Source organism: Bufo bufo, chromosome 8, assembly GCF_905171765.1.
Source record: "Bufo bufo chromosome 8, aBufBuf1.1, whole genome shotgun sequence".
NCBI lineage: Eukaryota > Metazoa > Chordata > Amphibia > Anura > Bufonidae > Bufo > Bufo bufo.
Window position 1 is genome coordinate 52,616,564 of NC_053396.1, and position 27,516 is coordinate 52,644,079.

Consider the following 27,516-nt stretch of genomic DNA (forward strand, 5'->3'; position numbering starts at 1 on the left):
AAGCAGATTGATCACTAAGGGGTTAAAGTAAAAAGTTCTCCAAAAACATTTAAAAAAAAACAAATACATAAATAGATGTCCCCAAAAGGTTAATCTCGCAAGACTTTTAGCAAGCTGCAGGAACAAGCAGTTTAGCGGAAATCTTGCAGGCACAATGGGCACTCTTTCCGCCTAGCCTTCTCACAAACATGACATCACTAAGGCTAGGGCTACACAGTGACTTTTTGTTGTTTGTGATTAGTGAGACATTAACAAGAGTGAATGGCGTTGCACTGCAACAGTTGCAAAAAATCCTTCCACGTTTGATTTTTGTGCAACTGTCGCATTACAGTCGCAGCATGTTGCAATGCGACATAATTAACTACCATTGCAAAAAAATGTTGTATGACTTTTCAGCGACAAGAATTCGCAGAACTCATTTCGCTGTGTAACTGCACACTTTTTTGTCGAATGACATGTCCCCGTGTAGCCCTAGCCTAAAACAGGAAGGGACAGGGCTTAGCTCCCATTTACCATAATGGAGCCTATTAGCTGAATTATGCTGAAGGGAATTTGCAAAGCTCTAAGGCAAGAATTAAGCCTGGAATAGGTCAGTTTTACAGTTGTCTTCATTTAAGTTATTTACAAAAAATTATCCATTTTTTCAAGTTAGTAAAAGGTAAATCTGGCTTGCTGGCACATTTTGGTACCTATCTAGTCTAGGTAGATATAGTATTCGGATCCTATTACAGCTTCACATAATTTGCTACCTAGCTTTCCAAGGACCCTGAAAGGCAAACATAAGATGATTTGGTATTGAGGGGAAGCATTAGTCTAGTTTGGTATATTTCTATTACAGTTCCACATGCTTTGCTACCCATCTTTCCCAGGAATATGAAAGACTAAGGGTGCCTTCACACGTTGAAGTTCTTTGTTGTGGATTTTTTGTGTGAATAATGTTTGGTATTTCTGTGTAAATTCTCAATTGAAATGAATGCTACAGGAAATCGGCAACAAAACTTTGTGTTCTGTTCGGTTGAGGAATGTTATTTTGCAGTGGAACAGGACACAAGTATTGACACTTTTCATCCCCATAGGCTCATAGGGAGGTGTCTTTATGGTCCATATTTTGTTGCAGAAAGTTGTGCAATGTGTGACGTTACCCTAATATGCCTAGCAATGGCAGGATTTAGCAGTGAGGAGGGGGCATTATTAAGATATGTATATAGAATACAGCGGCTCACCCCTATCTCGTATGGATAGGTGCTCACCCTCTGGTCCTACCCTCAGGACCTAGGGGACAAGAAAGAATATATAGAAAGTGAGGGGGCACACACACACGGGAAACACCAGATGATTGAGTATATATTATTTAATATTCTAAAAACAGACCCATAAAATGACTAAAATATATACCATATAATGTTACAGCCCCAAAGATACAGATAAATGCTAACAGATACGCTGGCGTGCTGAATTCATATATAGTCCATACAGTGTCCCAATTAAAGTGCTACAGTGTAGAAGCTACTATGAGTATGGTAAGGTTACATAGAGTCCATCTACACACTGTCCCGATTGGTATAGACAAGTGGTAGCACAATATGTTCCAATGCCTGTAGTGTTAAGTCGCCGGAGGCTTTGTGGGCTTAGTCCAATTGTAATGGAACACTCGTGTCCAATGTTCAGAGATCAGTAAGACATATTTGGATGAACTTCCCAGTTACTTACTGTATCCAGCCGCTTGCGCTCCCCCGGTCTCTCCCCTCCTTGCTGTCTGGCCGCAGCGTTAATTTCTCAGGTGGCCAGACCAGGCCGACTGTGGCGTCCCACGTGACCTGGTGGTATGGGGTTCCGGGCGGACGCTTTGGTGACGTCACTGTTGTGCGGCGGCAGTTTCAAATCTGGAAGTATTGGAAGTGAATCTCTGAAATGCTTACAGCTCGATGTCCAGTCTTTTTGGTCTCTTTGGTCTTTGACTTGAATCCACGCTCACTCTGTGATGCCAGACGCGTTTCAGGGTCCTACACCCCTTCCTCAGTGGCCACCGAGTGAGTGGATTCTCACTCCTTTTAAATGGTATTGACCCACCCACAATTGTGCTTTTTTCAGCTTTCTCCAATATGTGGAATGGATTTTATAAATATTGCCTTACAATAGTGCATAAGACAATTTAAAAGAACATAATAATAAATATTAAACCCCACATAGTGATCACAATGTTAAAACATTAAAATAATATTCTCAGAGAGGAACTGCAAGGTCAAAGATGTATTTTAAGGAGAAAACGCATCAAAACCGCAGCCATGTGAACTGCGTTTTGTATGCGGTTTCTGTAGTTCTGTGTACTACAGGGCAAGCTGATCCCCATCCAAGGGACTCGGACCAAAACCGCACCGTTATAATTAGTTTTTTTTTCCGCAGAAAAAAACTAATTATAACGGTGCGGTTTTGGTCCGAGTCCCTTGGATGGGGATCAGCTTGCCCTGTAGTACACAGAACTACAGAAACCGCATACAAAACGCAGTTCACATGGCTGCGGTTTTGATGCGTTTTCTCCTTAAAATACATCTTTGACCTTGCAGTTCCTCTCTGAGAATATTATTTTAATGTTTTAACATTGTGATCACTATGTGGGGTTTAATATTTATTATTATGTTCTTTTAAATTGTCTTATGCACTATTGTAAGGCAATATTTATAAAATCCATTCCACATATTGGAGAAAGCTGAAAAAAGCACAATTGTGGGTGGGTCAATACCATTTAAAAGGAGTGAGAATCCACTCACTCGGTGGCCACTGAGGAAGGGGTGTAGGACCCTGAAACGTGTCTGGCATCACAGAGTGAGCGTGGATTCAAGTCAAAGACCAAAGAGACCAAAAAGACTGGACATCGAGCTGTAAGCATTTCAGAGATTCACTTCCAATACTTCCAGATTTGAAACTGCCGCCGCACAACAGTGACGTCACCAAAGCGTCCGCCCGGAACCCCATACCACCAGGTCACGTGGGACGCCACAGTCGGCCTGGTCTGGCCACCTGAGAAATTAACGCTGCGGCCAGACAGCAAGGAGGGGAGAGACCGGGGGAGCGCAAGCGGCTGGATACAGTAAGTAACTGGGAAGTTCATCCAAATATGTCTTACTGATCTCTGAACATTGGACACGAGTGTTCCATTACAATTGGACTAAGCCCACAAAGCCTCCGGCGACTTAACACTACAGGCATTGGAACATATTGTGCTACCACTTGTCTATACCAATCGGGACAGTGTGTAGATGGACTCTATGTAACCTTACCATACTCATAGTAGCTTCTACACTGTAGCACTTTAATTGGGACACTGTATGGACTATATATGAATTCAGCACGCCAGCGTATCTGTTAGCATTTATCTGTATCTTTGGGGCTGTAACATTATATGGTATATATTTTAGTCATTTTATGGGTCTGTTTTTAGAATATTAAATAATATATACTCAATCATCTGGTGTTTCCCGTGTGTGTGTGCCCCCTCACTTTCTATATATTATTAAGATATATTTAGTATTCAGAGGGTCCTTATTACAGCTTCACATTCTTTTCTATACAGACTTACCAGCACTCTGCCAAATCTGCCTAGTTATGCTACAGCATTAGAGGGTTCGTAACTTTGGCCTTTGGTGATTTTTTCAATCACTGTTTTACAGGGATTTGTGCTTAACTTTTTCAGGCACTTGGATAGCAAATTTGGCAAGACTAGGCATTTTACAATATGAAAATTGAGAGGGGCAGATTTGATGGAGCATTAATTGGTTATGTAAAATACACACTGCTTCTGTGATGCATTGGGGCAGATGTATACCATATTTTCCTCTTTATAAGACACACTTTTCTCCCCCCAAAATTGGGAGAAAAATAGGGAATACTAGCGAATAATAGTGAGTGCTTTCATTATGAAAGTGTTCACTGTTATCCAGGAGGCATGGGGATCGGCGAGTAAAGCACCATACTGTATTGTCCTGACTGTGTCGGGATGTAGTGCGCTCACGCTGTACACAGTCAGGTCACAGTGCAGCGCGGGCCCAGAGGGGGTCTGATCTGAAGTCTGATGAACATGGGGGTTTAATTTGAGGGTCTGATAAAGATTGGGGGTTTGTTCTGAAGAAATATTCTTATTTTCCTCCCCTGTCTTATCAGTTGCATCTTATAAAGTGAAAAGTACAGTAAATCTCACTGTGCTTTAATGGTATCTTTTATTTGCGCAGAAATTTGAGATGCACACTTGCTGCGCCAAATATAATACTCGCAAAAGGTTAGGGGTATTTAGCTTGTGGGTGAAATTTCAGGATGAACCTATAATGCACTTAAACATTTACAGGTGAACTTCATGTGACCTCAAAATTTTTTAATGCACATGTCCAACTGTTCAGTGTTTGTGTACTTTTTGCACAACTTGCTGTTCTCTAACAAGGAGCTTAACGGCAAGATTCACAACAGCTGTTTGATCCATGAATTGCCCAATAAATTTCCAGCTTCAATTAGAATTTGTATTTAAATAGTCTTCCTCCTCATGCTGGTCACATTTGAGACCAAGACGACACCTGTCACAAACCAGCAGGTGTAAATGCACTGTGCCACGTGTCCTACCTCCTCTAAGGGCATTGTCTAAGTGAACCCCTCGTTCTTCACAGTACCCCTGATGGTGGGGGTAGACCTTCCCGAGGGAAACACCAGATCGCTACCTCTTGAGGATGATTGGCACACGAGGCAGCTGGTCCAGACGCACCAGAGCAAGGTATCGGAGGTACATACATATTAAGCAGACCGAGTCGTAAACCAGGAGCAACAGTGCAGGACCGAAGAATGAGGCAGAGGCGAAGTCAAACACACAGGTACAGGTCAGGCAATCCGGTTTGGCAACAGGAGAGTCAAGGCAAGCAGGCAGGGATCAAGCAGGTAGTGGAGTCCAGGAACACAGGCACAGGTCATGTTTACGGGAACACAAGCAGCAATAGGCATCTGGGAAGGAGGCTGAGCCACTTATATATGTACAGAAGGGCTAGGATTGGTCAGCAAGGTCACATGAGCTAACCCATAAAACACAGTAAGTGATTCATGCCGGCCCATAAGGAATTACTACAGGGAACAAGCAGCAAGCATGTTGTGGCCAGGGCTAGAAGGAAACCGTGGAGCAGATTCCAGAACAAACAATGCCTGCAAGGACAGAGCCCAGGACTGCGGCAATAAATGGGAGCATCGGCGGCAGCTCACCACTGAACATGGAGCCCAGTATAGCTGCAGTAAGCAGGGGAACATTGGCGGACAGCAGCCTCTGTTACAACACCTAACAATTGATCAACAGTACTTCACCATTGCGAGGCTTCTAGTAGGATGTTCTCAGACTGAAGTGGCCACTGAGCTTAGAGTGTCACAGGGTGTCATCAGCAGGTTTCAACAGAGAGACTAAGAGTCACAGAAAGCCATAGAAGTGGACGTCCTTTGGCCACATCCCGCACTGATGACTGCTTCATTGTGAACAATTCCCTGCAGAACCAGATGATGAATGCCACACAACTCCAGGCACAATTAAGGGAGGTGAGAGGCACCCAAGTGTCATGTCAGACCATTCGAAACCGTTTACATTAGCATGGTCTGCGTGCTAGACGACCTGCAAGGTTACCAGACCACAGGCGTCATCGCCTTGCATGGGTCAGGGAGCATCTCTGCTGGACGAGGGACCAGTGGGCCTCAGTGCTGTTAACTGATGAGTCGATTCACGCTGAGCAGAAATTATGGCCACCAACAATGTTGGAGTCGTCAAGGAGAGCATCTCTGCATCAGCCGCTGTTGTCACCTGACGAGCTTTTGGTGGTGGTGTTACATTGTGGGCAGGTGTGTCCAGTCAATGCAGAACTGTCCTACACTTTGTGAATGATACAGTGACAAGCCCATACTAAAATAATATCAATAATCTGGTCATTGTGCCTCTGCATGAAGAACACAGGTCTAATTTCTTTCTCCAGACCTGAATCCCATTGAAAACCTATGGGATCAGCTGAGTCGCCGTGTACCTCTGTACCTCAGAACCTCAATGACCTGAGGGCCACCCTTCAAGAAGAGTGGGATGCCATGCCTCAGCAGACAATTAGTGGACTTGTGAACAGAATGAGGCGTCGTTGTCAAGCTGTAATTGATGCTCAGGGCCACATGACAAGTTATTGACATTAATATTTTTTGTGGGGGTATACCCAACACTGTTGGCTTTTTTGTTTCAATACATTTTTGGAGATCACCATTTCATGCTTATACTTAAATACCCTACTTTCATGATATAATATCACTGTAGTATGAACTTTTTACGTTTTCTATACATTTTACATGAAAGCCAAGTATCCCTAACGTGAGTAGTGTATATGAAGTGTATGCTACACAGTTTTGATTCATATATGACCTGCTAGACGTAAGTTGTTTTTAGGTAACTTTTGCACCAGATTTTTTCAAACCCATGCTTTTGGAGTAGTCTTAGGCTACTTTCACACTTGCGGCAGTGTGATCCGGGGGGCAGTTCAGTCGTCGGAACTGCCCGCCGATCTGCCGCTGACTGAAAGCATTTGTGAGACGGATCCGGGTGCGGATCCGTCTCACAAATGCATTGCAAGGACGGATCCGTCTCTCCGCTTGTCATGCGGACCGACGGATCCGTCTTGTACATTTTTTCACATTTTTACCGATCTGCGCATGCCGGAACGACGGATCCGGCATTCCGGTATTCTGAATGCCGGATCCAGCGCTAATTCATTCCTATGGGAAAAAATGCCGGATCCGGCGTTCAGGCAAGTCTTCAGTTTTTTTCACCAGAGAGAAAACCGTAGCATGCCTCGGTTTTCTCTTTTGTCTGATCAGTCAAAACGACTGAACTGAAGACATCTTGATGCAAACTGAACGGATTACTCTCCATTCAGAATGCATGGGGATAAAACTGATCAGTTCTTTTCCGGTATAGAGCCCCTGTGACGGAACTCTATGCCGGAAAAGAACAACGCAAGTGTGAAAGTAGCCTAAGACAGTATTGGCCATATGGTGCATTGTGTCATAAATAGGGATTTTTTGGGTGTTTTGTGTTGCATATTCCTTTAACCACTTTATAAAACAACATCACAGATATAGACACATAGAACAACCCAAATCATAAATTTTGTGCAAAATAAAAATGGTGAAGGCACAATATTCTGGTGCATAATAAAGCTATCTTAATATAGCTGCCCCACGGTGTATTCAACATATAGTATGGGAGCAATATGGTTTGTGGTCAGTGATGCAGCTCCACAATGTTGTCACCCAATTACCCCAAAAACTTGAAAGGCAAGTCTGTCTAGCTGTACATAGGGGAAGGGAAAGCTGGGTAACAACCTCTGTAGAGATTAAATAGTGGTCACACTTGGTAGATACATTCTGTACATAAACAGTGTCAGGACAATGGTACACTACATACCCTGTTATATGGCTTTCCAAAGCTTCTGAAAGGCAATTCTGTCTAATTTATGAAGTTCCAGGAAAGTATTTTGTCATTCAGCAGTTTAGAACGGTTGGGCGACTTTTCCTATAAAGCTGCCCAATTTGGCTGTACTGTATAAACAGTTTTGTCTTGATTATATAGATGTGTTTACAGTCGTAAAAGTAAAAAAAATCCATTGCATGTGCATGCTACTGCTAGTACTCTTAACACAACTTTTTCATACTAAGGGTCCATTCACACGTCCGTAGTGCATTGCAGATCCGCAATACACCGGGCCGGCACCCCTATAGAAATGCCTATTCTTGTCCGCTATTTAGTATAGCCACTCAGTTATTCAATAAAATGTATTAGTATAGCGTCACTAGGGGTGGGCAATATAAACGAAATATGATATGATCGTCATAAATTCAGGCAGCGATATAGATTTTAGTTATATCGCCATATCGCAATAGACCACGGAGCGGTAGTGAATTGAAGAAGCTTCTCACTCACCGCTCCGTGGCCTCCCGACTCTGCACCGCACTGCAGGGCCTTGCGTTCACACATCGTCAGAGCGCTGGCTGACGCTGTGTGTGACGTCAGGTTCCTCCCAGTGCATGCTGGGAAGAAGACGCGGTCCGTCTCCTGCGGACTCCATCAGCCAGCCGTGCACCCTGCAGGAAAGGTAAGTATATTATCAGGGGCCCGAATCTACCGTAGGGTGGGGGGTCGGTGGTGGATGGCTATGTCATGGGGCTGATGGCGCTGGCTGGGGGACATGATGATGGTGGCAATGGCATGGGGCTGATGGCGCTGGCTGGGGGTCATGGATGATGATTACCATGTAATTTGTATATATACAGAAGAAAATAATATATCGCAATATATTGTTATATCGCACATGCTTAAAATTATATTGCGATATAGATTTTAGGCCATATCGCCCAGCCCTACCTTACAATTTTTTTTTCCCCGTTATTTCATTGTCCTACTCGCTAAAAGGCCGCACATGCTCAGTTTCATCCTTCAGCTGCCTCCTGAGTCGTGATAGGGAGAGCATGGACACGCCCCCTGAACTGCAGCAGAAAAGACACTCCCCTTGTGCTGCCAGTTTGATAATAATCTAGCAGATGAATGGGCAGATCTCTGGATCCATGTGAGGTACAGGGCTGGTTAGAAAGACATTGACATGTACTACATGATGTCTGATTTTCATTTTTTACATTAGTCATGTGACAACCCCTTTACGTTATTCTTAGTTACTTCCAGAGACACATTATAAGCCCATGTTGTAGTTTTTTTTTTAAATCAGAAAACCGAAAATGTTTTTAATATATTAGCTTTTTTGTATTGTACACATATACATAGTAACATATCCAAAAAAGAGAAAATCCAGCTTCTAAAAATCAGATCCTTTATTCCATGAAATCAAAGACGTTTTCCAGACATCGGATAAAAGTACACGGTCTACATGTTTCGGACACTCATATTACGGTCCTTACTCAAAACGTCTTTGATTTCATGGAAAAAAAGGATCAGATTTTTAGAAGCTGGATTTTCTTTCTTTTGGATTTTTACCTGTAGCCGGGTCCAGGCAACGTCCGTGCATCTGAAAATCAGAAATAGGTGAGCGCTGCAAAAGACTATCCTTTTACATAGTAACATAGTTTATAAGGCCGAAAAAGACATATGTCCATCCAGGTCGGCCATTTATCCTGTAAGTTGATCCAGAGGAAGGCCAAAAAACACCCAGTGAGGTAGAAGCCAATTTTCCCCACTTAAGGGGAAAAAAATTCCTTCCCGACTCCAATTAGGCAATCAGAATAACTCTCTGGATCAACGACCCCTCTCTAGTAGCTATAGCCAGTAATATTATTACACTCCAGAAATACATCCAGGCCCCTCTTGAATTCTTTTTATTGTACTCACCATCACCACCTCCTCAGGCAGAGAGTTCCATAGTCTCACTGCTCTTACCGTAAAGAATCCTCTTCTATGTTTGTGTACAAACCTTCTTTCCTCCAGACGCAGAGGATGTCCCCCCGTCACAGTCACAGTCCTGGGAATAAATAGATGATGGGAGTGATCTCTGTACTGACCCCTGATATATTTATACATAGTAATTAGATCTCCCCTCAGTCGTCGTTTTTTCTAAAGTGAATAACCCTAATTTTGATAATCTTTCAAGGTACTGTAGTTGCCCCATTCCAGTTATTACTTTAGTTGTCCTCCTCTGGACCCTCTCCAGCTCTGCTATGTCTGCCTTGTTCACAGGAGCCCAGAACTGTACACAGTACTCCATGTGTGGTCTGACTAGCGATTTGTAAAGTGTTAGGACTATGTTCTTATCACGGGCATCTATGCCCCTTTTGATGCAACCCATTATCTTATTGGCCTTGGCAGCAGCTGCCTGACACTGGCTTCTACAGCTTAGTTTGCTGTTTATTAAAATTCCTAGGTCCTTTTCCATGTCAGTGTTACCGAGTGTTTTGCCATTTAGTATGTACGGGTGATTTGCATTATTCCTTCCCATGTGCATAACCTTACATTTGTCAGTGTTAAACCTCATCTGCCACTTATCTGCCCAAGCCTCTAATCTATCCAGATCCCTCTGTAGTAGTATACTGTCCTCTTCAGTGTTAATTACTTTACACAGTTTAGTGTCATCTGCAAAAATTGATATTTTACTGTGCAAGCCTTCTACAAGATCATTAATAAATATATTGAAGAGAATAGGGCCCAATACTGACCCGTGAGGTACCCCACTAGTGACGGTGACCCAATCTGAGTGTGTACCATTAATAACCACCCTCTGTTTTCTATTACTGAGCCAGTTACTTACCCACATACAGACATTTTCTCCCAGTCCAAGCATTCTCATTCTTTATACTAACTTTTTATGTGGTACAGTGTCAAATGCTTTGGAGAAGTCCAGATATACGACATCCATTGATTCACCACTGTCAAGTCTAGAACTTACCTCCTCATAGAAACTGATTAAATTAGTTTGACATGACCGATCCCTCATGAAGCCATGCTGATATAATGTTATTTGCCCTTTTTCATTGAGCTCCTCCAAGATAGCATCTCTTAGAAAACCTTCAAACAGTTTACCCACAACAGATGTTAAACTTACCGGCCTATAGTTTCCGGGCTCTGTTTTTGCACCCTTTTTGAATATTAGCACCACATTTGCTATGCGCCAATCCTGTGGAACCCTCCCTGTCAGTATAGAGTCTGTAAATATCAGAAATAAGGGTCTGGCTATGACATTACTTAATTCTCTTAGGATACGGGGGGGGGGGGGGGTGTATGCCATCTGGTCCTGGTGATTTGTCTATTTTAATCTTTTTAAGTCGCTGTTGTACTTCTTCCTGGGTCAAACAGGGCACTTTTAATGAATTTACTTTCACATTCTGCATTTCATCTGACAGTTTATTTTCCTCAGTTAATACAGTGGAGAAAAAAATATATAATAACCTCCTCATTCTATCTTTGTTTTTTAGGAGGAGTGTTTTACTCATCAGGCCCCATTCATGGCATGTGGCCAAGCTTTCCGAGGTCCACCCAGATGTTGCGAGTATGCAGTGCCCATCAAATGCTTTCAGTTTGTCCTGGCACTCTGGCAGTGAAATTTGGTGAGTTTATGTGCTTCTGGGAAACCTCAGATGCTTGATGATTAGTGAGTATGCATAGCTAATAAGGACTAAACATCTAGTGCTGTTGGTTTTTGTTACAGCGAACATCCTCTACAGTGGAATATTCTTTCACGACACTGTAGTACAGACAAAAGCAGTTCGATAGGCAGCATGGAAAGTCTTGATCAGCCTGGCCAGAATTATTATGAAGGAACACGTTCTCCACTAGACCCAGCCATGTATCAAAACAAAAGGGATTCAGCCTATAGCTCCTTCTCTACAAACTCTAACATCTCTGATTATACATTATCAGCAACCGTGGATGAGTCATCTCCTGCCAACTGCTCTCTTGGCTCAAATAAACAAGAAGATGGTCGATACCTCCAAACAGGACAAGGTGCTGTAGACTCACAGGTGGATGTTTCTGGGCAATCATTAAATGGGCATTTTCAAAAAATGTCTGTATATCCCTGTGATGCACATAATTTGGACAACGTAAATTCTCCACCTCAACCACCTATACGCAGGGATAGCTTGAGAGAAAACAAAAATCAATTTTGCAATCGTGATAGAAGGGCTTCAGATCCTAGTGACTCATTTGATAAGCCTGGAATTTGGTCCTCAGAAGCTGGCCAGTTTAGTAGTTCTGAAAATGATTTTTGTCACTGCACAAATAGACCTTGTACTGTACATCTTAAGGAGAACTTGTCATCTGACCAGTATTATATGTTGAGCTCAAAGAATGATAAAATCTATCAAATTAACACATTTGCAAAGGATGATGAGAGGCAGCCTAACCATTGCAATGAACAAAAAGACTGCCACTATCCTAAAGATAAATGCAAAGAAAATGAGAAAAGATACAAGTTTTGTGCTAACAATGATTCTGAAATTTCACAACATCAGAGTACAGAGCAACCCTCAGATATGAGTGGTGTACATTTGTTTTCCTCTTCAGACATATCAGCTAGAGTGGCAAATGAAGCAATGGATGCTCCTAGTTCACAGTTCACAGTTAATATGTTAACACAAGATGCATCTGGACAGGAAGAAAAAGTGGGACCAAAAAAAAAACCTGGTTCATCTCGACATCGTTCAGCACAAATGCGAAGAAAAAGTGACCGCTTTGCTACAAACTTAAGAAATGAAATACAGAGACGAAAAGCTCAACTTCAGAAGAGTAAAGATTCTATAGTTCCTTTATCTGGTGAAGATTCTGTTGAGGAGAATGATAATGCATTTGAAATTCATTCAGAGTTGATTCCCCATCATCATCCTCCTCCCCCACCACCACCTAAAAACAAAGCACTTCTTTTAGAAATTAAAAGAATTAATGCTGAAAGGTGTAGTGATGCTAACAGTAACCAGAAAAAACTAGAGAGTGAATTGATAGATAATAATAATGAAACTACCAGTAAAGAAAACATCCCATCAATAAAAGAACACTCAAGATTGCTAGTGCCTTCTCTGAACAAAACCTACAACGAATGGTGGAAGTCAAATGCTCTAGATACACAGCCCCAAGAATCTCTCTTTAAAAGAAAAAGTGAAATCGATCATCAAAACCCAGAACAGGATTTTTCTTACTCCACAAGAGACTTTCAACAGGCTACATACATGGCACCTAAACCTGAAAGCTTCCTGAATGAATGGGCACCATTCTCAACCAGTAAGTCCAGTAGTCCAAATATATGGAAAACTGAAGATGAAATCAGCATAGGTACCGTGAAAATACCAGTAGAGTGCAGAGATTCCTCAGGTATAGAACAAAAACAAATCGCAGAAGTTTGCAGTGCTGATACTTTAAAAAACTCATGTGACAATCAACCTCCAGCTGAAACTCTTGATAAACATAACTATGTGGACATGACCGGCTGTATAAATAATCCGTTTTTGGATTCTGAAAAGAAGTGGAATTTGATGCAGTTTTCCAGTGAGCAACCTATTACAGAAAGGAAAATTAGTTGCCACACAAATTTAGGGCAAGAGAAAAAGATTCATGAAGCAGAGTTTTCTTCTGCAGCCCACCTGGCATCTCAGCAGCAATTTTCGGAAGTTAACAACCATCTCGCTCAATATAATCAAAATAGTGGTGCCAAATGCACATGGTCTCCTGATCACAAACTTCAGACTGCTCCTTCTATAGGACAACATTTTGGACAGAAGCTAACTGGAATGAATGTGGAAGAAATTGTTTCTCCGATATCAAGAATAAGTACTGAAAATATTCTAATGCCATTTGCAGATCGAAGGAAGTTTTTTGAAGATGTAAGCAAAAGACCGTCCACTGTGAATGATAAACAAAACAAAAACTTTCGTCCTATTATACCAGATAATCTTCCTCCTCAGACGATGGCTTCAGATCTTAGGAGGCATTCTGCAGACCATACATATTATACTGCCTCCCCAAAAAGAAAAGACAGTGGTTTACCTCATTATGACTATTGTATGGATCATAGAGTAAACCCTCCAATGTGTTGCAGTCAAGAAAAACACTGTACTCATTATCTATCCTCTTTGACGTATGGCTACAGAGCATGTGTATTTTGTGCAAATGAATTGTGCCCTGCATTACTTAAAAGAAACACACCTGTGACCCATCACATTTGTCATTGTCAACATCTTCACCAACACCACCATCATCCATGGACAAAATGTTCAGATTACATGTGTCCTACTCAGTATAATTTATTGGAGGACAGTGGCCCTCTTCATGTTGACCAATGGCATATGAGGAAACCCACGTTACAGGTAAGAAATTCTAATTTAATATGTGAAATAAAAATAAAAATCTCAGACATGCCCCCAGAATAGTCTAAAATAAAAAGTGATGATAAACTTACCTCTGCCACCAGTCTTCTCCTCCTGCCACTGTAGCAGTAAGTGACATGCAGTATTACAGCACTTGACTGCTGCAGCCAATCCCAATCATCAATGATATACCCCTGAGGACAGTGATTGGATGCAGCGGTCAAATGCCGTATATCAGCTGGTCAGTGGCAGGAGGATCGGACTGAAAATGGAGATGAAGTTAAATATACCTTGTTTTTTTTTATGTAGAGCATTCATGGGCATTTCCAAGAATTTTTATTATGTCAAACAATCCCTTCAATGTCCTTATTTACAGCATTTTGATTTGGGGGTGTAATTGCTTATAGAAGTGTGCATGTTTTATTGTTTGCCCATAATTCAATAGTCAAAAAAGATGGACTTTAAAAGCTTCTGGCAGATTGTGGCATGATCAGTTTGTTTGGTCTTAGATGTTGTTTTCTAACATTACATTTGTAGTATCTCACAGACCTTCCTGTGTCATGTATCTTGAGTCCTAGGCAGTCTCTATTATGCTTACAGGTTTGTAGGGTAAGTGAATAATGGGGTTTTCCAGGACTTAAAGGGACCCTATCAAACATGTTTTTAATCCCATATTAACAGTCTGTATGTGAATATTCTATGCATTTTCCCCAAAAATGGATGGATGGCTTTCTGGATATATTTTTAAGTAACTCCATGTATTCTACTTCCTGTCCTGATTTCCTCCTTTTTTTGGACTTTTAGCACTGCAAACAGGGTTTAAAGGGATAGGTCATCAATATCAGATCAATGGGGGTCCGACTCCCTGCACCTGAGTGCTGACCTCTCTGCTTTGTTTACCTGTACGCCGCAGTAATTGCAGTGGAGAGTAGGTGTAATTACAAGTATGGCATCCCCATACTACTGAGCCATGCCATAGAAGTGAATGGAGACGCCATACTTCTAATTACACCTGCTCACTACTGCAATTTCTGCGGCAAGCAGATAAATAGAGCATACGAGTGCTGCCTTCTCTTCAAACAGTTGATTGGTGGGGGTGCCAGGAGTCAGACCCCCTCCGATCTTACACTGACCAGAAAAAGAGTGAGACAGAGAGACTTGATGCCAGATAAAGTAAAAATAACCTAAAAATGTTCTCTAGTTATGTAAATAGTAATGTAAAACGGAAGGTGTTGGTCCTTTCAAATAATCTGGGTATATGGTAGAGCGGATGAGGAAAAGGACAGTCTATTAAACTCCTTGACAAAAAAATTAAAATAACGCTCCCAGATAGAAATGTTGGATTGCTGCAAAACCCTGCATTTTCTGTGTTCCGGCAAATCTGTGAATTACAGGTGTGGTCTGATTGGATACTAGGTCTTGCCATAAGACAGCATATAAAGGTCCCTTTACATGAGACTGAGATCTAGCAGATTGTTGATCTCTAGCGGAGGAGACCTCTGCATTTACATCTCCTCCAGAGTATGGGGAGAAGCGATTGCTAATACACACCACGGACTGCCACTGGGAAACAATGATATTTTGCACTGCACAAAAGATCCAATTACCGGGTGACTGAGTGTTTTGCTCATTCATCGGGTAATCGATGGTGCATTTACACCGCAAGATCATCGCTAACAAGCGAAAATCTGTTCAATTGTCGGCCCGTGTAAAGGGCCCTTAAGTGATTCCCCCAATGGCCTACAAAAAGTTACTCAGAGGCTACTTTTGGGTAGTATACCTCATGGTGAGAGAGCGCTGACTGCTAGATATGCCTCTACAACACACCTGAAGACATTTTGCCCAGTTCACAGATTATGAGATGGGGCGCATCATTGGACTGAGAGAAGCAGGATGATCATTTGGGCAAATTAATTGCCACCTAGGGCATTCAGATCTAGCTGCTAGGAGGTGTTGGGAGCAGTGGTTACGTGAGGGTGCACACAAACCACAAGCATTTTCCACAAGTAGAGATGATCATTCTGACCACCAACAAGCATGAGCACCATCTAGACACAGGTGGCACTGCACATTGCATACACCAGTCTCTGCTCAGACCATTTGGCGACACTTATCAGAATGAATGGGTCTGGATCCGACGCAGCAGCCGCACGGATAGTGCCCGTGCATTGGGTACTGGAATTAGTGGGTGAGGCCTAAGTGCCCGCTAGGGGTGGCCACGCATCTGGTACTCCTCTGCTTCCATAACTCCCATAGCAGTAAATGGGAACTGTGCAAACAATACAGCAAACCAAGCTACACTTTCTGTAACTCCCGATTTATGGAAACATTGTAGCTTGCTGTGTTATGCTGTTTCTGTAGCTCCTACTTCTTTGGGAGTTAGAGCAAAGTCCTCATGTGGGGATAAGTAATGTTGTAAAAAAAATGAAAGTTATAAGAAAAAAAATTACCTTCTAAAAAAAAAGATCTATTTTTATAAAATTTTAAAAGAACTAATACTATTGCCACATCTGTAACAACCCAAACATGTTAAGAGAAAATCATCTGAAGCTGCTGATGTCCTCTAACAATTTTGCATGAAGGACCCCACTGCAGACTGTTCCCCTATGGCAGATATCAGACAAAAGAGGCATGTTGCATTGAGGACAGTGTCTCCAACACCTTCCTCAATGCAACAATTATGAATCCTCTATTGAGAAGCTATGAAATAAAAGTAGTGAACTGCTTGGTTACAATGGGCAACTGCTCTACCGTTTGTCCACAAACATATGTACATGCGGCACACTGGGGGAGAGCTTGTGTTACTAAACCAATTATAGGAACTCCTTCGATGAAAGATACTGTATGCTGGGTGAAGATAGCTTTCCGGCAATGGACACAAGTGATGGTGGACAAATATTTGATTGCTGGGTGCCCCACCTCCGTAAAATGATCATCATAGTCATGTGCTGTACTTCTCTGTCTATCCCATCCACTTTGAATGGGGCATCATCGCACATGCTCAGTTCTAGAGAATGACTGCTTCTGCAGGGACACCCACCAGACATGTATAACCTAAATGCCCATTTTGAGGAAAGCCTCATTAACTTTTTAAAGGTGTTGTCTGGTAATAATGTCATTTTATTAAGTGTCAACAGCCTGTCCCACTAAGCTAAGGACTTTCTCCCCTGCCATTTCGGTCCCTCTTATTTCTGGCGCTGCATGGGCATACTCCTATGCTTGCTTCAGCCAATGACTGGCTTCAGCGGTGACGTGGCCAGAAGCAGCACTTCACTGCTGACGCCTGTCATGGGTTACAGCGGAGCACGTAACCATGCTTACGCTGCACTGGGAGAAAACAGTGTGGGGACCAGAAGATGGAGGACCGCAGCAGCGGGGAGCAGGTAAGAGTCCTCAGCTGAGTGGGGCAGGTTGCTGGCGCTTGGTAAAATTACATTGTTACCAGAACACCCCTTTAAAACCATATGACATACCAGGATGTGTTTAGCAGTTATATGGAGCTGTCAGAATATGGAGATGGAAACTGTTTAAGTTTTTTTTCATGTAGCAAAACATATTAGAAACAATATCAATGTGGTATTGCTGTACTCACCACACAAAGTATTTTCTCCTGCTATCTAATACAAGATATGGTAAATTAAATGGTCCCGTAAAATATAGAACCTGTTCCACACAAAAATAAGCCCTGATATTGCGTGGAAAATTTTAAAAGTTTTGTCTCTTGGAAGGCGAGGAGGAAAAACGAAATTGTAGGCTTAGTCAAGCCCAGGAGAGGCAGTTCTGTTAGGGACAAATCTGTAGAAGCCACCTTGACGCCTGGTAGATAGGCCCGTCACACGTTTGATCAAAAATGTGCGCAAAGTGCTTCTATTTTTTTCATTTATAGTAGGTATACCACTTTTAATTTTGAATAATCCCTATTTCCCAGTTTTATTGTTTGTATGAGTAATGTTGTGCTGCCATACTTTTTTCTCACACTGGGAACCTCATAAAAAGATAAAAATAAAAAACACAGACCAAATTTCAATGTTTGCCCATCTAGCAAAAAGCCAACTTGTCTGAAAAAATGTGCACAAAAAAACTACAGATTGTCCAGCAAAAAAACGACCCTTCACACAGCTCAGTAAAAAAAAAAAAAAGGTAGGGCTCTTAAAATCCATTTCATCCCCCATTTCCCTTCTGAGCGCTGCCATTACGGAGTATTTCTGTACTCATTAGCCCCAAGGAGCTATTGAAAAAACTGTGGGGGATTCAGTCAGCACAACCCTGTTTGCAGGTGCACATCGCTATGGCGAAATACATATACAAAGAAAAAGACACAAATGCAATAGCGCTCTGCAACCAGCACTCCGCTCTGCCTCCATGCTGGATGTTGAATGAGGCATTGGTGTACATTTTGGCCACGTCAAGGTCGCCTCCATGAGTGGTCCCTAACACTAGTTCCTACCTGTTTATGGGCCATGACAGCCACACAAAGTCCAGGGAGCGCAGGTGCAGCATGCACGCCAAGCACACTCTGCTTTTAACCCCGTCCGGTGCCGTTACAGCTTTCATCGGATCCAGGGATGCAAGTACCAACATGCATGCTGAGCCCACTATATACTTCTCCTGGAGCCAAATGGCTACTGGTAGGCGCTGTAAAAGTAGTTTTAAAGTCAGTATAAAACTGAGTCTACTTTTACAGCGCCTACCAGTAGCCATTTGGAACTAGTGTTAGGGACCACTCATGGAGGCGACCTTGACGTGGTGAGTGGCTTGTTACGCTTTGGCCAAAATGTACACCAATGCCTCATTCAACATCCAGCATGGCAGGGCGGAGTGCTGGTTGCAGAGTACTATTGCATTTGTGTATTTTTCTTTCTATTGAAAAAACTATTGGAAATTTTTTTATTTTTTTTTTCATTTTCACGGTCCAATTTTAATAAATTCTGTGAAACCCCTGTGGTGTCATAACCATCACTACAACCCCTATCTGAATTCCTTGGGGTTGTACTCTCAAAAATGGGCTTATTTCTTGAAGTTTCCAATATACTGATACCTCAGGGGTGTTGCAAGTTCGAAATGGCACCCAAACCCAGTCTAGTAAAATAAAGGTTTTTAAAAGCCAAATTGACCTCCTTCCCTTCTGAGCTTTGGTGTGTGCCAAAACAGCAGGTTACGACCACATATGGGGTATTGCCATACTCTGGAGAAATGGCCTAACAATTTTGGGGTGCTTTGTTCTCCTGTTTATCCCTTGTAAAAATGAAAAAAAATAAAAAATTTAAGCTAAAACTACATATTATTGTTAATATGCAATGTTTGATTTTCATGCCCCAATTGTACTAAATTCTGTGAAACACCTGTAGGTTGCAAAAATGCCCATTGAACCCTTATATCAATTCCTTGAGAGGTGCAGTTTACAAGATGGGGGCCCTTTTTGGTTTTTTTTTTTCTTCTGTTTTAGCACCACAAGGCCTCTGGAAACCTGTTACCGTGCACCAAAAAACTAAAAAAAAGAATGGAGACCCAAAATACAATACAAGGTGTTCCTTCAATTTCAGTCAAGTAGCACTTTAGGGCCACATACGGGATATTTAAAAAAAAAAATAAGAAACTGTAGAACCAGGGTAACATTGAGTATTGGTTCCATTTGTTAACCTGCTGTGTTTCAAAAAAATGGCTTAAAATAAAAAAAATCTGCACAAAATGCATTTTTAAATGTCACCTCTATTTTGCATTAATTCCCTTGAAAAAACTTATTTTTTGCCATTTTGAATACTTTATAGCAGGCATGCCTAACCTTCGGCCCTCCAGATTTAGCAAAACTACAACTTCCAGCATGCTCGGACAGCATACAGCTATCAGCCTACAGCAGGGTATGGTGGGAATTGTAGTTTTACAACAGCTGGAGGGCCGCAGGTTGAGCATCCCTGCTTTAAGGGGTGCAATTTTTAAAATTAGGTGACTTACGGGGGTTTATAATGTATAATATACATTTTCAAAACTTTGAAAATTGCTTTTTTTTAAGATAAAAACACAAATCATAGCAACTCAAGCTAACATAAAGTACAATATAGCATGAAAAAACTGTGTCAGAATCACTTGGATATGTAGAAGCATTACCACATAAAGTCACACATGTCAAATTTGCCACTTCAGCAAATAGCATTTACTTTGCAGAGAAAGTTTCCATGGTTACGACCACCCTGCAGTCCAGCAGCATGGCCGTGCTTGTACACTATAGAAAAAAGCACCAGCCTACGTGAGCTGCAACCAGAGATGCTGGCTTTATTTCTTATAGTGTGCAAGCATGGCCACTGCTGGATTACAGGGTGGTCATAACCATGGAAGCGAGCAATGTATAATGTGATGGAAAAATGAATCCAGCCAGCAAAGGAGACAATATGGATAACAACAATACATTAGTAAGTGCCTTGTATTAACTTTCTCTACATAAATCCAACAACCCTTTAGGACCGCCCCCGGTGAACTATCAGTGACTGAGAGCTATTGTACATATGTATACACACTTAGGCCTCATGCACACGAACGTATGTTCGATTTGCATTTTTTACGGATCAACTACGGACCCATTCATTTTTATGGGGCCGCAAAAAAAAGGTGGATAACACACTAACATTATATGTGAGCTGTCCGCATCCATTTATCACGTAGAGAAAGTTAATACAAGCCACTTACTAATGCATTGTTATTATCCATATTGCTTCCTTTCCTGGCTGAATTTATTTTTTCATCACCGTATACATTGCTCGTTTCCATGGTTACGACCACCCTGCAATCCAGCAGTGGCCATGCTTGCACACTATAAGAAAAAATGCCAGCCTCTCTGGTGGCCGGACCGTGGAGGCTCAGGTAGGCTGGTGCTTTTTTCTATAGTGTACAAGCACGGCCATGCTGCTGGACTGCAGGGTGGTCGTAACCATGGAAACTTTCTCTGCATAGTAAATGCTATTTGCTGAAGTGTCAAAACCCCTTTAAGGCCAAAATAGGCTTCGTCCTTAAGGGGTTAAAGACAGTCTGTCACCAGCATCACCATTACCCATTCCACCCGAGCTCCTCTCATTTTTGTGGTCAGCCCCTCCCTTTCTGCTTTGCCACTACCTGTACCCACCAATCAAAGCAACAGGGAGGGACTGGCCACAAAAATAAGAGGACCTTGGGTGGAATGACCAATGGTGGTGTCCTCATTGCACCAAATGCCTAATTTGTATATTAAAAGTGTAATAACTAGGGCAACTAAAAATAAAAATAGTGTTTTAGTTATGTGATCCCAGTATGATAGGGAGGTCGCAGGTGACAGATTCCCTTTAAGGCGTTAACGGGGTTGTGCAGGCGTATATATTGATGACCTATCTGATTGGCAGGGGTCTAACACCTGGCACCCCCGCTTCCTCTTCATTACACTACCAGTCATTTCGGAAGTGAGTGGAGCGAGTACTTGTAATTACACTGTGCCACCACTGTGGAACGAAGGGGAAGCAGCGTTCGCGTGGAATATTTTCTTTCTGCATAATCTGTTTGCTGGTATATTCATGGCAGATGATGCAAATCCTTCTGAATTTAGCAGTCAGGAAAGGGATACAAAATGGCTTGACTTGAAGTCTTTGTTTTGGCTGAATTTCCTTTCTGTTTTTCTTCATTGTGCCATGGAATGTTGAAAACAGGATACATCGATGAAGGAGTGGAGCCAGCAGCAGAAAATCAACAGGAAATGCAGCCAGTCCGTGAGGTGAGACCTACTTCCATGAAAGGACTGAAATACGAATTATCAGTAAAAATCTTTTATTTCTAGAAATTATTTAAGAGAAATAATAAAAATCATTCTTTTTTTTGTTCACGTTTAGAATTGAAGCACATTGTTACTTGCTAAAATGAGCTTTTTCCTCAGTTGCACATATTTGATATGACTAAAATGATGTATGACCTTTAGCACTGTTGGTGGTTTATGTCTCTACTCCCAGTATGGCAGCCCTGGACGAGGAGTGATGGCTTGCTTTTTCTGTTCTGTCTCATCACCCTCCCAGCGCTGGCTCAGTTAACTATCCTAGTCCTGAGGATGCTAGAGATGGGTCCTAGGGCAGTGAAAGCAGTAGAATAGAGAGACTGTGCTCTAAGGGAAACAATATTCCAGTAGTATATTAATGTTTTCACCAATAAGCCTTCTTCAGATATCTGGATAGGGGAACTGTGAAAAGTATGGACTTAAAGTAGGCTTAAGGGGAAGCTCAGGATGACATGGTTGCACATGGATAGGCAGACACACCGTACTATGGACTGGGGCCTGGGCCTTAAGCCTACTTCATACTTGTCACAGTTTCCTTATCCAGAGCGACATCTATGCATCTGATTATTGCTGAAAACATTAATATAACACTGGAATAAATCGTGTGATTTGCCTATGATCCTTTGGATTGCAGAGTCTCTATTCTACTGCCAGCTCAGAAGTGACAGACCGCTGAAATCAGTGCCTTAGTGAGGGCAGTATAGTGTAGCTCTAGCTGAAAGGTTCCCTTTAAGTAATCCTCTTTTTCATTCTAACAGTCTACAGCTGTGGCCAAAAGTTATGAGATGTCCAATGGAGGGCAACTCCAAATCTACCAACACTAGTTAACGATGTAAACATTGTCTTTGCATAAACTTGATGCATTTGTCAATAAAAGTAAAAAAAAAATATGAAATGCAAAAAATGTAAAAACACTGAAGCAGCGAAGCTTGTAAAAAACAATCTGTCAGTCTCAAAACTTTTGTTTTTTGTGTTTTTTATGGGGTTGGGTTATATTTGTTAGCTCCTTCCTGTTCTGCGCTGTACTTACATTTACGGTACAGCGGAAAGGTAGTTAAAGGGGTTGTCCGGGATCAAATATATATATTTTTTTTAAAGTGTACTCACTATTAACAGTTGATTAAAGTTCCCCCCATATGTGTTGAGGTATTTTCGCCACTTCTACATGGCTCCGATGGTCCCCCGCGCATTGTTTACATATATGTTTATCTTTGCCTAACTTCCTGCCGCACTGCACTGTGGGTTCCAGCGCGGCATCACGTGGTTACAGCTATCGTCTCCACTGTAACTACGCCCCCTCATTAATATTCCGCCTCCATTCATTAGAAAGTGCCATGCCTGGTGACGTCACCGGACCGGAGGGGCGTGGCTTAGTGCAATGTCTTACAGCCTAGTCACCGCCCCTCCCTGCGATCTGCATAATTACTGAGGCTGATGGTGACGTCACCGGGCTCCCTGGGAAGCGGAAGAAGAGGCTTCGCTCTGCAGCAAGGGACCCGGTACGTCACTGACTATGAGAAAATAGGCACTTCCGGCTTAAAATTTGCAATATGAAAACGGGGCATCAGACATGTGTGGCAAAGGTAGGATAGTCATGTGTGTAATATTTGTTTTACTGTTGTACAATTAGAACAATGTCCCCAATCCCGGACAACCCCTTTAATTAATGCTAACTTCTATAAACTTATGGTGCCATGTTAACAAATCACTGTGTCAAGTGACACAGTAGTGATAGCTGTACTGCTATAAATAATTATGATAGGCGTTTAGAGGCGTATGCAACCTAAAGGAGTTATCTAATGGAGAGGAGTAATTACTGCTGGGTCCCGGTGGAGGGTCTCAGACTCTGCGTCTCCATCGCCCAGCCATTTTAGCCACGGACCCCAGAGGTCAATAAATTTGTCGTGCGAGAGGGTCTCCCAACTGGTTAGCTCCTCGAACCTGCAGATCTCATTAACCTTTTGGGTCCATTCCTCAATTGAAGGAGCTTGTGTCGAGAGCCAATGTAGGGGAATCAAAAGCTTGGCAGCTGACAACAGGTGTGTTAATAATGAGTGTTTGTGTAGGGGGAAGTCTATTGAAGGCGCATTGAGTAGTACCAAAGTCGGAGAGAGTGGAGAGACCGAGGGGCATATTTGTCGCAATGTCCTACTAAGCGTGGTCCAGAACTGGGAGACCCCCCTGCACGACCACCATATGTGAGAGTGTTCCAACCTCTTCGTGGCATCTCCAGCAGACCGGGGGAGTGAGAGGGTCCAACCTGTGCATCACATCTGGAGAGCGGTACCATTTTGTCAGCAATTTAAAGGAATTCTCCTGGATTCTAATGCATCTGGAGAACTCGTGAGAATTCCTCAATATCGAGGAAACCGTCTCATCCGACAAGGCTATACCAAATTCCTCCTCCCATTTCCCAATGAAGGCCGGTCTGCTAGGTGCGCCCTCCATTAACAGCTTGTTGTAAATTAGCGAGATAGTCTTTCTCGCCGGTTTGGGAGAAGCCACAAGAACGTCGTACCAAGAGGGAATAAAGTTTTTTAAGGTACTGTTGACATATGAATGAGAAATGTGAATAGCGCAGTGGGGTCCAGTTCAAGGCCATTTGCGATGCCCGGAGGTCCGCCATGGATGGGACCCGCAGATCCCTCAAGAAGTCCCCCACAGAGAAGGCACCAAAGGCAGACCAGATTCCCAGAACATCTGAGTAATTTGAGACTAAACAGTACGGCAGCAGGTGCATGGGTAAGAGGGGTGAGGGACCGGGGAGAAATCTGAACCTCCTAGCTGCGGTGTGCCAAGAGACAAGTAGTCCTTTAAAAAGGGTAGGTGCGTCTGAACATTGGGCAGGGCCCTGTCTGGCCGTCCAGAAGCGGGCAAGTTCCTTTGGTGAGAGTAGTTGGCGGGCAATTTGGCAACCCAATTTTTTTATGTTAATGTTTAGTAATTCACTCAACAGGCAGAGTTGAATAGCCCCGTAGTAAAGTTTAATATCTGGTAAGCCAAAGCCGCCTCTATGTTTGGGAAGGGTCAGCAAGGCATGTGCCAACCTCGGACGTGCCCGCCTCCAGATGAAGCCAGAGATGATCCTACGGAGGTCCAGGAAATAGGACTCTGGCAAGTATATAGGCAATGTCTGGAGTAGAAAAAGCACTTTGGGAAGAATGAACGTTTTTATGATGTTTTTCTGCCCCATCCAAGAAACATATGGGATATCTAAATTTTTCAGTTGGTCTTTGATATCGGCGAGGAGTGGTACGCAGTTTAACTGATAGGCCTGATCTATTCGGGCGGAGATCTTTACCCCCAAATAGGTGACATAGGTTGATGTCCATTGAAAGGGATGTTCCTGGGCCAGCGATGAGATGATTGTGTCAGGGACGCAGATCCCCATTGCTGTGCATTTAGAGAGGTTTATCTTGAAGTTAGATAAGTGGCCAAAGGATTCGAAGGCGGCGACCTTATGAGTCAGTGTGCCCACCTTTAGGCCTGTAATGTCGTCGTCCTGTCTGATGGCCTGCAATAGCGTCTCCAGATATAGGATGAAAAGGGATGGAGAGAGGGGGCAGCCCTGCCTGGTGCCATCTGTAATGGTAAACGAGGGCGAAAGTACCCCATTGACCCTAACCCTCGCGCGGGGTGAGGAGTACAGGGACAGCACTGCGCGAACTAAATGTGGAGGGAATCCAAATTTATTCAGGGTGGCTTCCATGAATCTCTAATCTACCCTGTTGAATGCCTTCTCAGCATCAGTGCTGAGAAGGGTAAGCTGCATGTTGTTCCCCAGGGCGTATTCTATGGCTTGTAATACCCTAAAAGTGCCGTCCCTGCACTCCCGACCCCCCACGAACCTGGCCTGATCCCCTCCTATCAGCCTATTCTATAAGCCAGGATCTTTGCCCATAGTTTAGTATCTGCGTTTAGCAGAGATATAGGTCTTAAGCTAGATGGAAGAGACAGGTCTTTCCTCTCCTTAGGAAGCACCACTATGTGCGCCTCCAAGGACTGTGTATTCATGGAAGCACCGGATAGCAAAGCGTTAAAGTAAGTAACGAGCTAAGGGCCTATTACAGGGGGAAAAAAAATTATAATATGAGACTGGTAGCCCGTCAGGGCCCAGGCTCTTCCCTTGGGGAGTGGAGGAGAGGGTTTTCTTAATTTCTTCAAGTGTAATCGGTGTTAACAGAGAATCCTTTTCGGATTCAGACAAGGCAGGTACTTTCTTCAACCTTTCCTCGAGCGCAGCAGGGGTCTCCTCCGGGCGTATGTTGTATAGGGAGCGGTAATACGCATTGAACGTTTTAGCAGCATCTGCAGTGGCGGACACCAAAGTGCCATCAGCAGTCTGCAAAGAGCTGATATGAGTTTGCTCCCTGCGCTTTTTAATTAGGGCTGACATAATCTTGTTGCCCTTGTCGCCATGGGCATACTGTTTATGTCTCAGCTTGAAGTAAGCGTTCGCGGCCTTGGCGTTTAAAAGCGCTTTCAATTCGTTCCTTAAAGATAGAAGTAGCGTATGGTCCTGAAGGGCCAGTGATTTTTTATGTGTGCATTCTATTGCCGCAATTTTAGATAGGAGGGAAGTGATGTCCGCAAGACGCTTCTTCTTCAGGAAGGCCCCAATCGAGATCAGCTCCCCCCTAACAACAGTTTTGTGGGCCTCCCGTACATGCTCTATTTTTTTATTTAATTTTTTTGAGTGGTCGTGGAACAGACATACGGATGCGGACAGCACACGGTGTGCTGTCCACATCTTTTATGGCCCTATTGAAGTGGAAGGGTCAGCATCTGATCTGCAAAAAATGCAGATTGGATGCGGCCAAAAACCACAGTTGTGTGCATGGGCCCTAACTGATATAAATAACCATATAATGGAAGTGTAAACTCAGCCTTACTGGAAAAAATGGATTATACTGATTTTTAATTTCACCTCCATTTTGCTTTAATCTAAATATCTGGAATGTCTAAAGCGTTAACTACATTTTTAGAATCCGTTTTGAATAGTTTGAGGGGTATAGTTTCTAAAATGGGGTAATTTATGGGTGGTTTATATTATGTAAGCTCCTCAAAGAGACCTCAAAACTAAATTGGTCCTAAAGGGTCCATTCACACGTCCGTGGTGTGTTGCGGACCCGCAAATTGCGGATCCGCAACACACCCGGCCGCCACCCGCTATAGAAATGCCTATTCTAGGACATGTTCTATCTTTTGCGGAGCTGGGGACCGGAAGTTCGGGGCCGAAACCCAGAAGTTCGGGGCCGCGCTCCGCAAATGCGGAACTGGAGAGCACATAGTCTGCTCTCCGCTTCATGTCCGGGCCCATAGAGAATGAACGGGTGCGGACCCTTTTGCGGACGTGTGAATGGACCCTAAAGAGGACCTTTCACCGGCCCTGACATTACCATATAAATAGCTGGCAGAGTAGGGCATACTGATGACCTCTGACATCGCTTATTTTTTCTATGCGCTGCTCAGTTCGCCCGCTGTGCCCCTCGTTCTGGTTTCCCGCCTGGTATGTAAATTCATACTATCAGTAGAGGGAGGAGGAGACGGCCGTGTTTCTCTCGGGGCGTCTCCTTCTCCCTGGCTGTAAGCTGAGAGAAAAAAAGCTCACCTTCTCGCTGGCTGTGACGCTCTTCACTGCGATTGGACAGCTCAGGTGCCTTCAGTATGCCCTGCCCTAAAAAATTCTTCGAAAATTGTAACAACCTAAACAAAATATAATATAGCATTACCAAAATGATGCCGAGGTATGGTGAATATTAAAGGGTTTCTGTCACCCCATTAAACCGTTTATTTTTTTTCTTTACTAATAATCCCTATAGTGCGATCTCATGATACATAAGCAAATTAATCATTTTGGTTCAGTAGAATTTGCTAAAAATCGA

At 43.0% G+C, this 27,516-nt stretch overlaps 1 protein-coding gene and 1 long non-coding RNA gene across 4 annotated transcripts in view; one reads left to right on the forward strand and one right to left on the reverse strand.

Moving 5' to 3' along the window:
• The window catches only part of SHROOM4 (shroom family member 4), a 166,999-nt gene that overhangs the window by 63,111 nt on the left and 76,372 nt on the right, over positions 1-27,516 (forward strand). For all 3 annotated transcript variants that reach the window (XM_040405591.1, XM_040405590.1, XM_040405593.1), the window contains 4 exons: positions 10,963-11,094; positions 11,196-12,983; positions 13,050-13,845; positions 21,513-21,577. In XM_040405591.1, coding sequence (XP_040261525.1) covers positions 10,963-11,094; positions 11,196-12,983; positions 13,050-13,845; positions 21,513-21,577 — 2,781 coding nt within the window. The remainder of the gene's footprint in view (positions 1-10,962; positions 11,095-11,195; positions 12,984-13,049; positions 13,846-21,512; positions 21,578-27,516) is intronic.
• The window catches only part of LOC120977598, a 51,669-nt gene continuing 45,513 nt past the window's right edge, over positions 21,361-27,516 (reverse strand). Inside the window, exon 4 of the long non-coding RNA XR_005773929.1 lies at positions 21,361-21,584. This is a non-coding gene — a long non-coding RNA (uncharacterized LOC120977598). The remainder of the gene's footprint in view (positions 21,585-27,516) is intronic.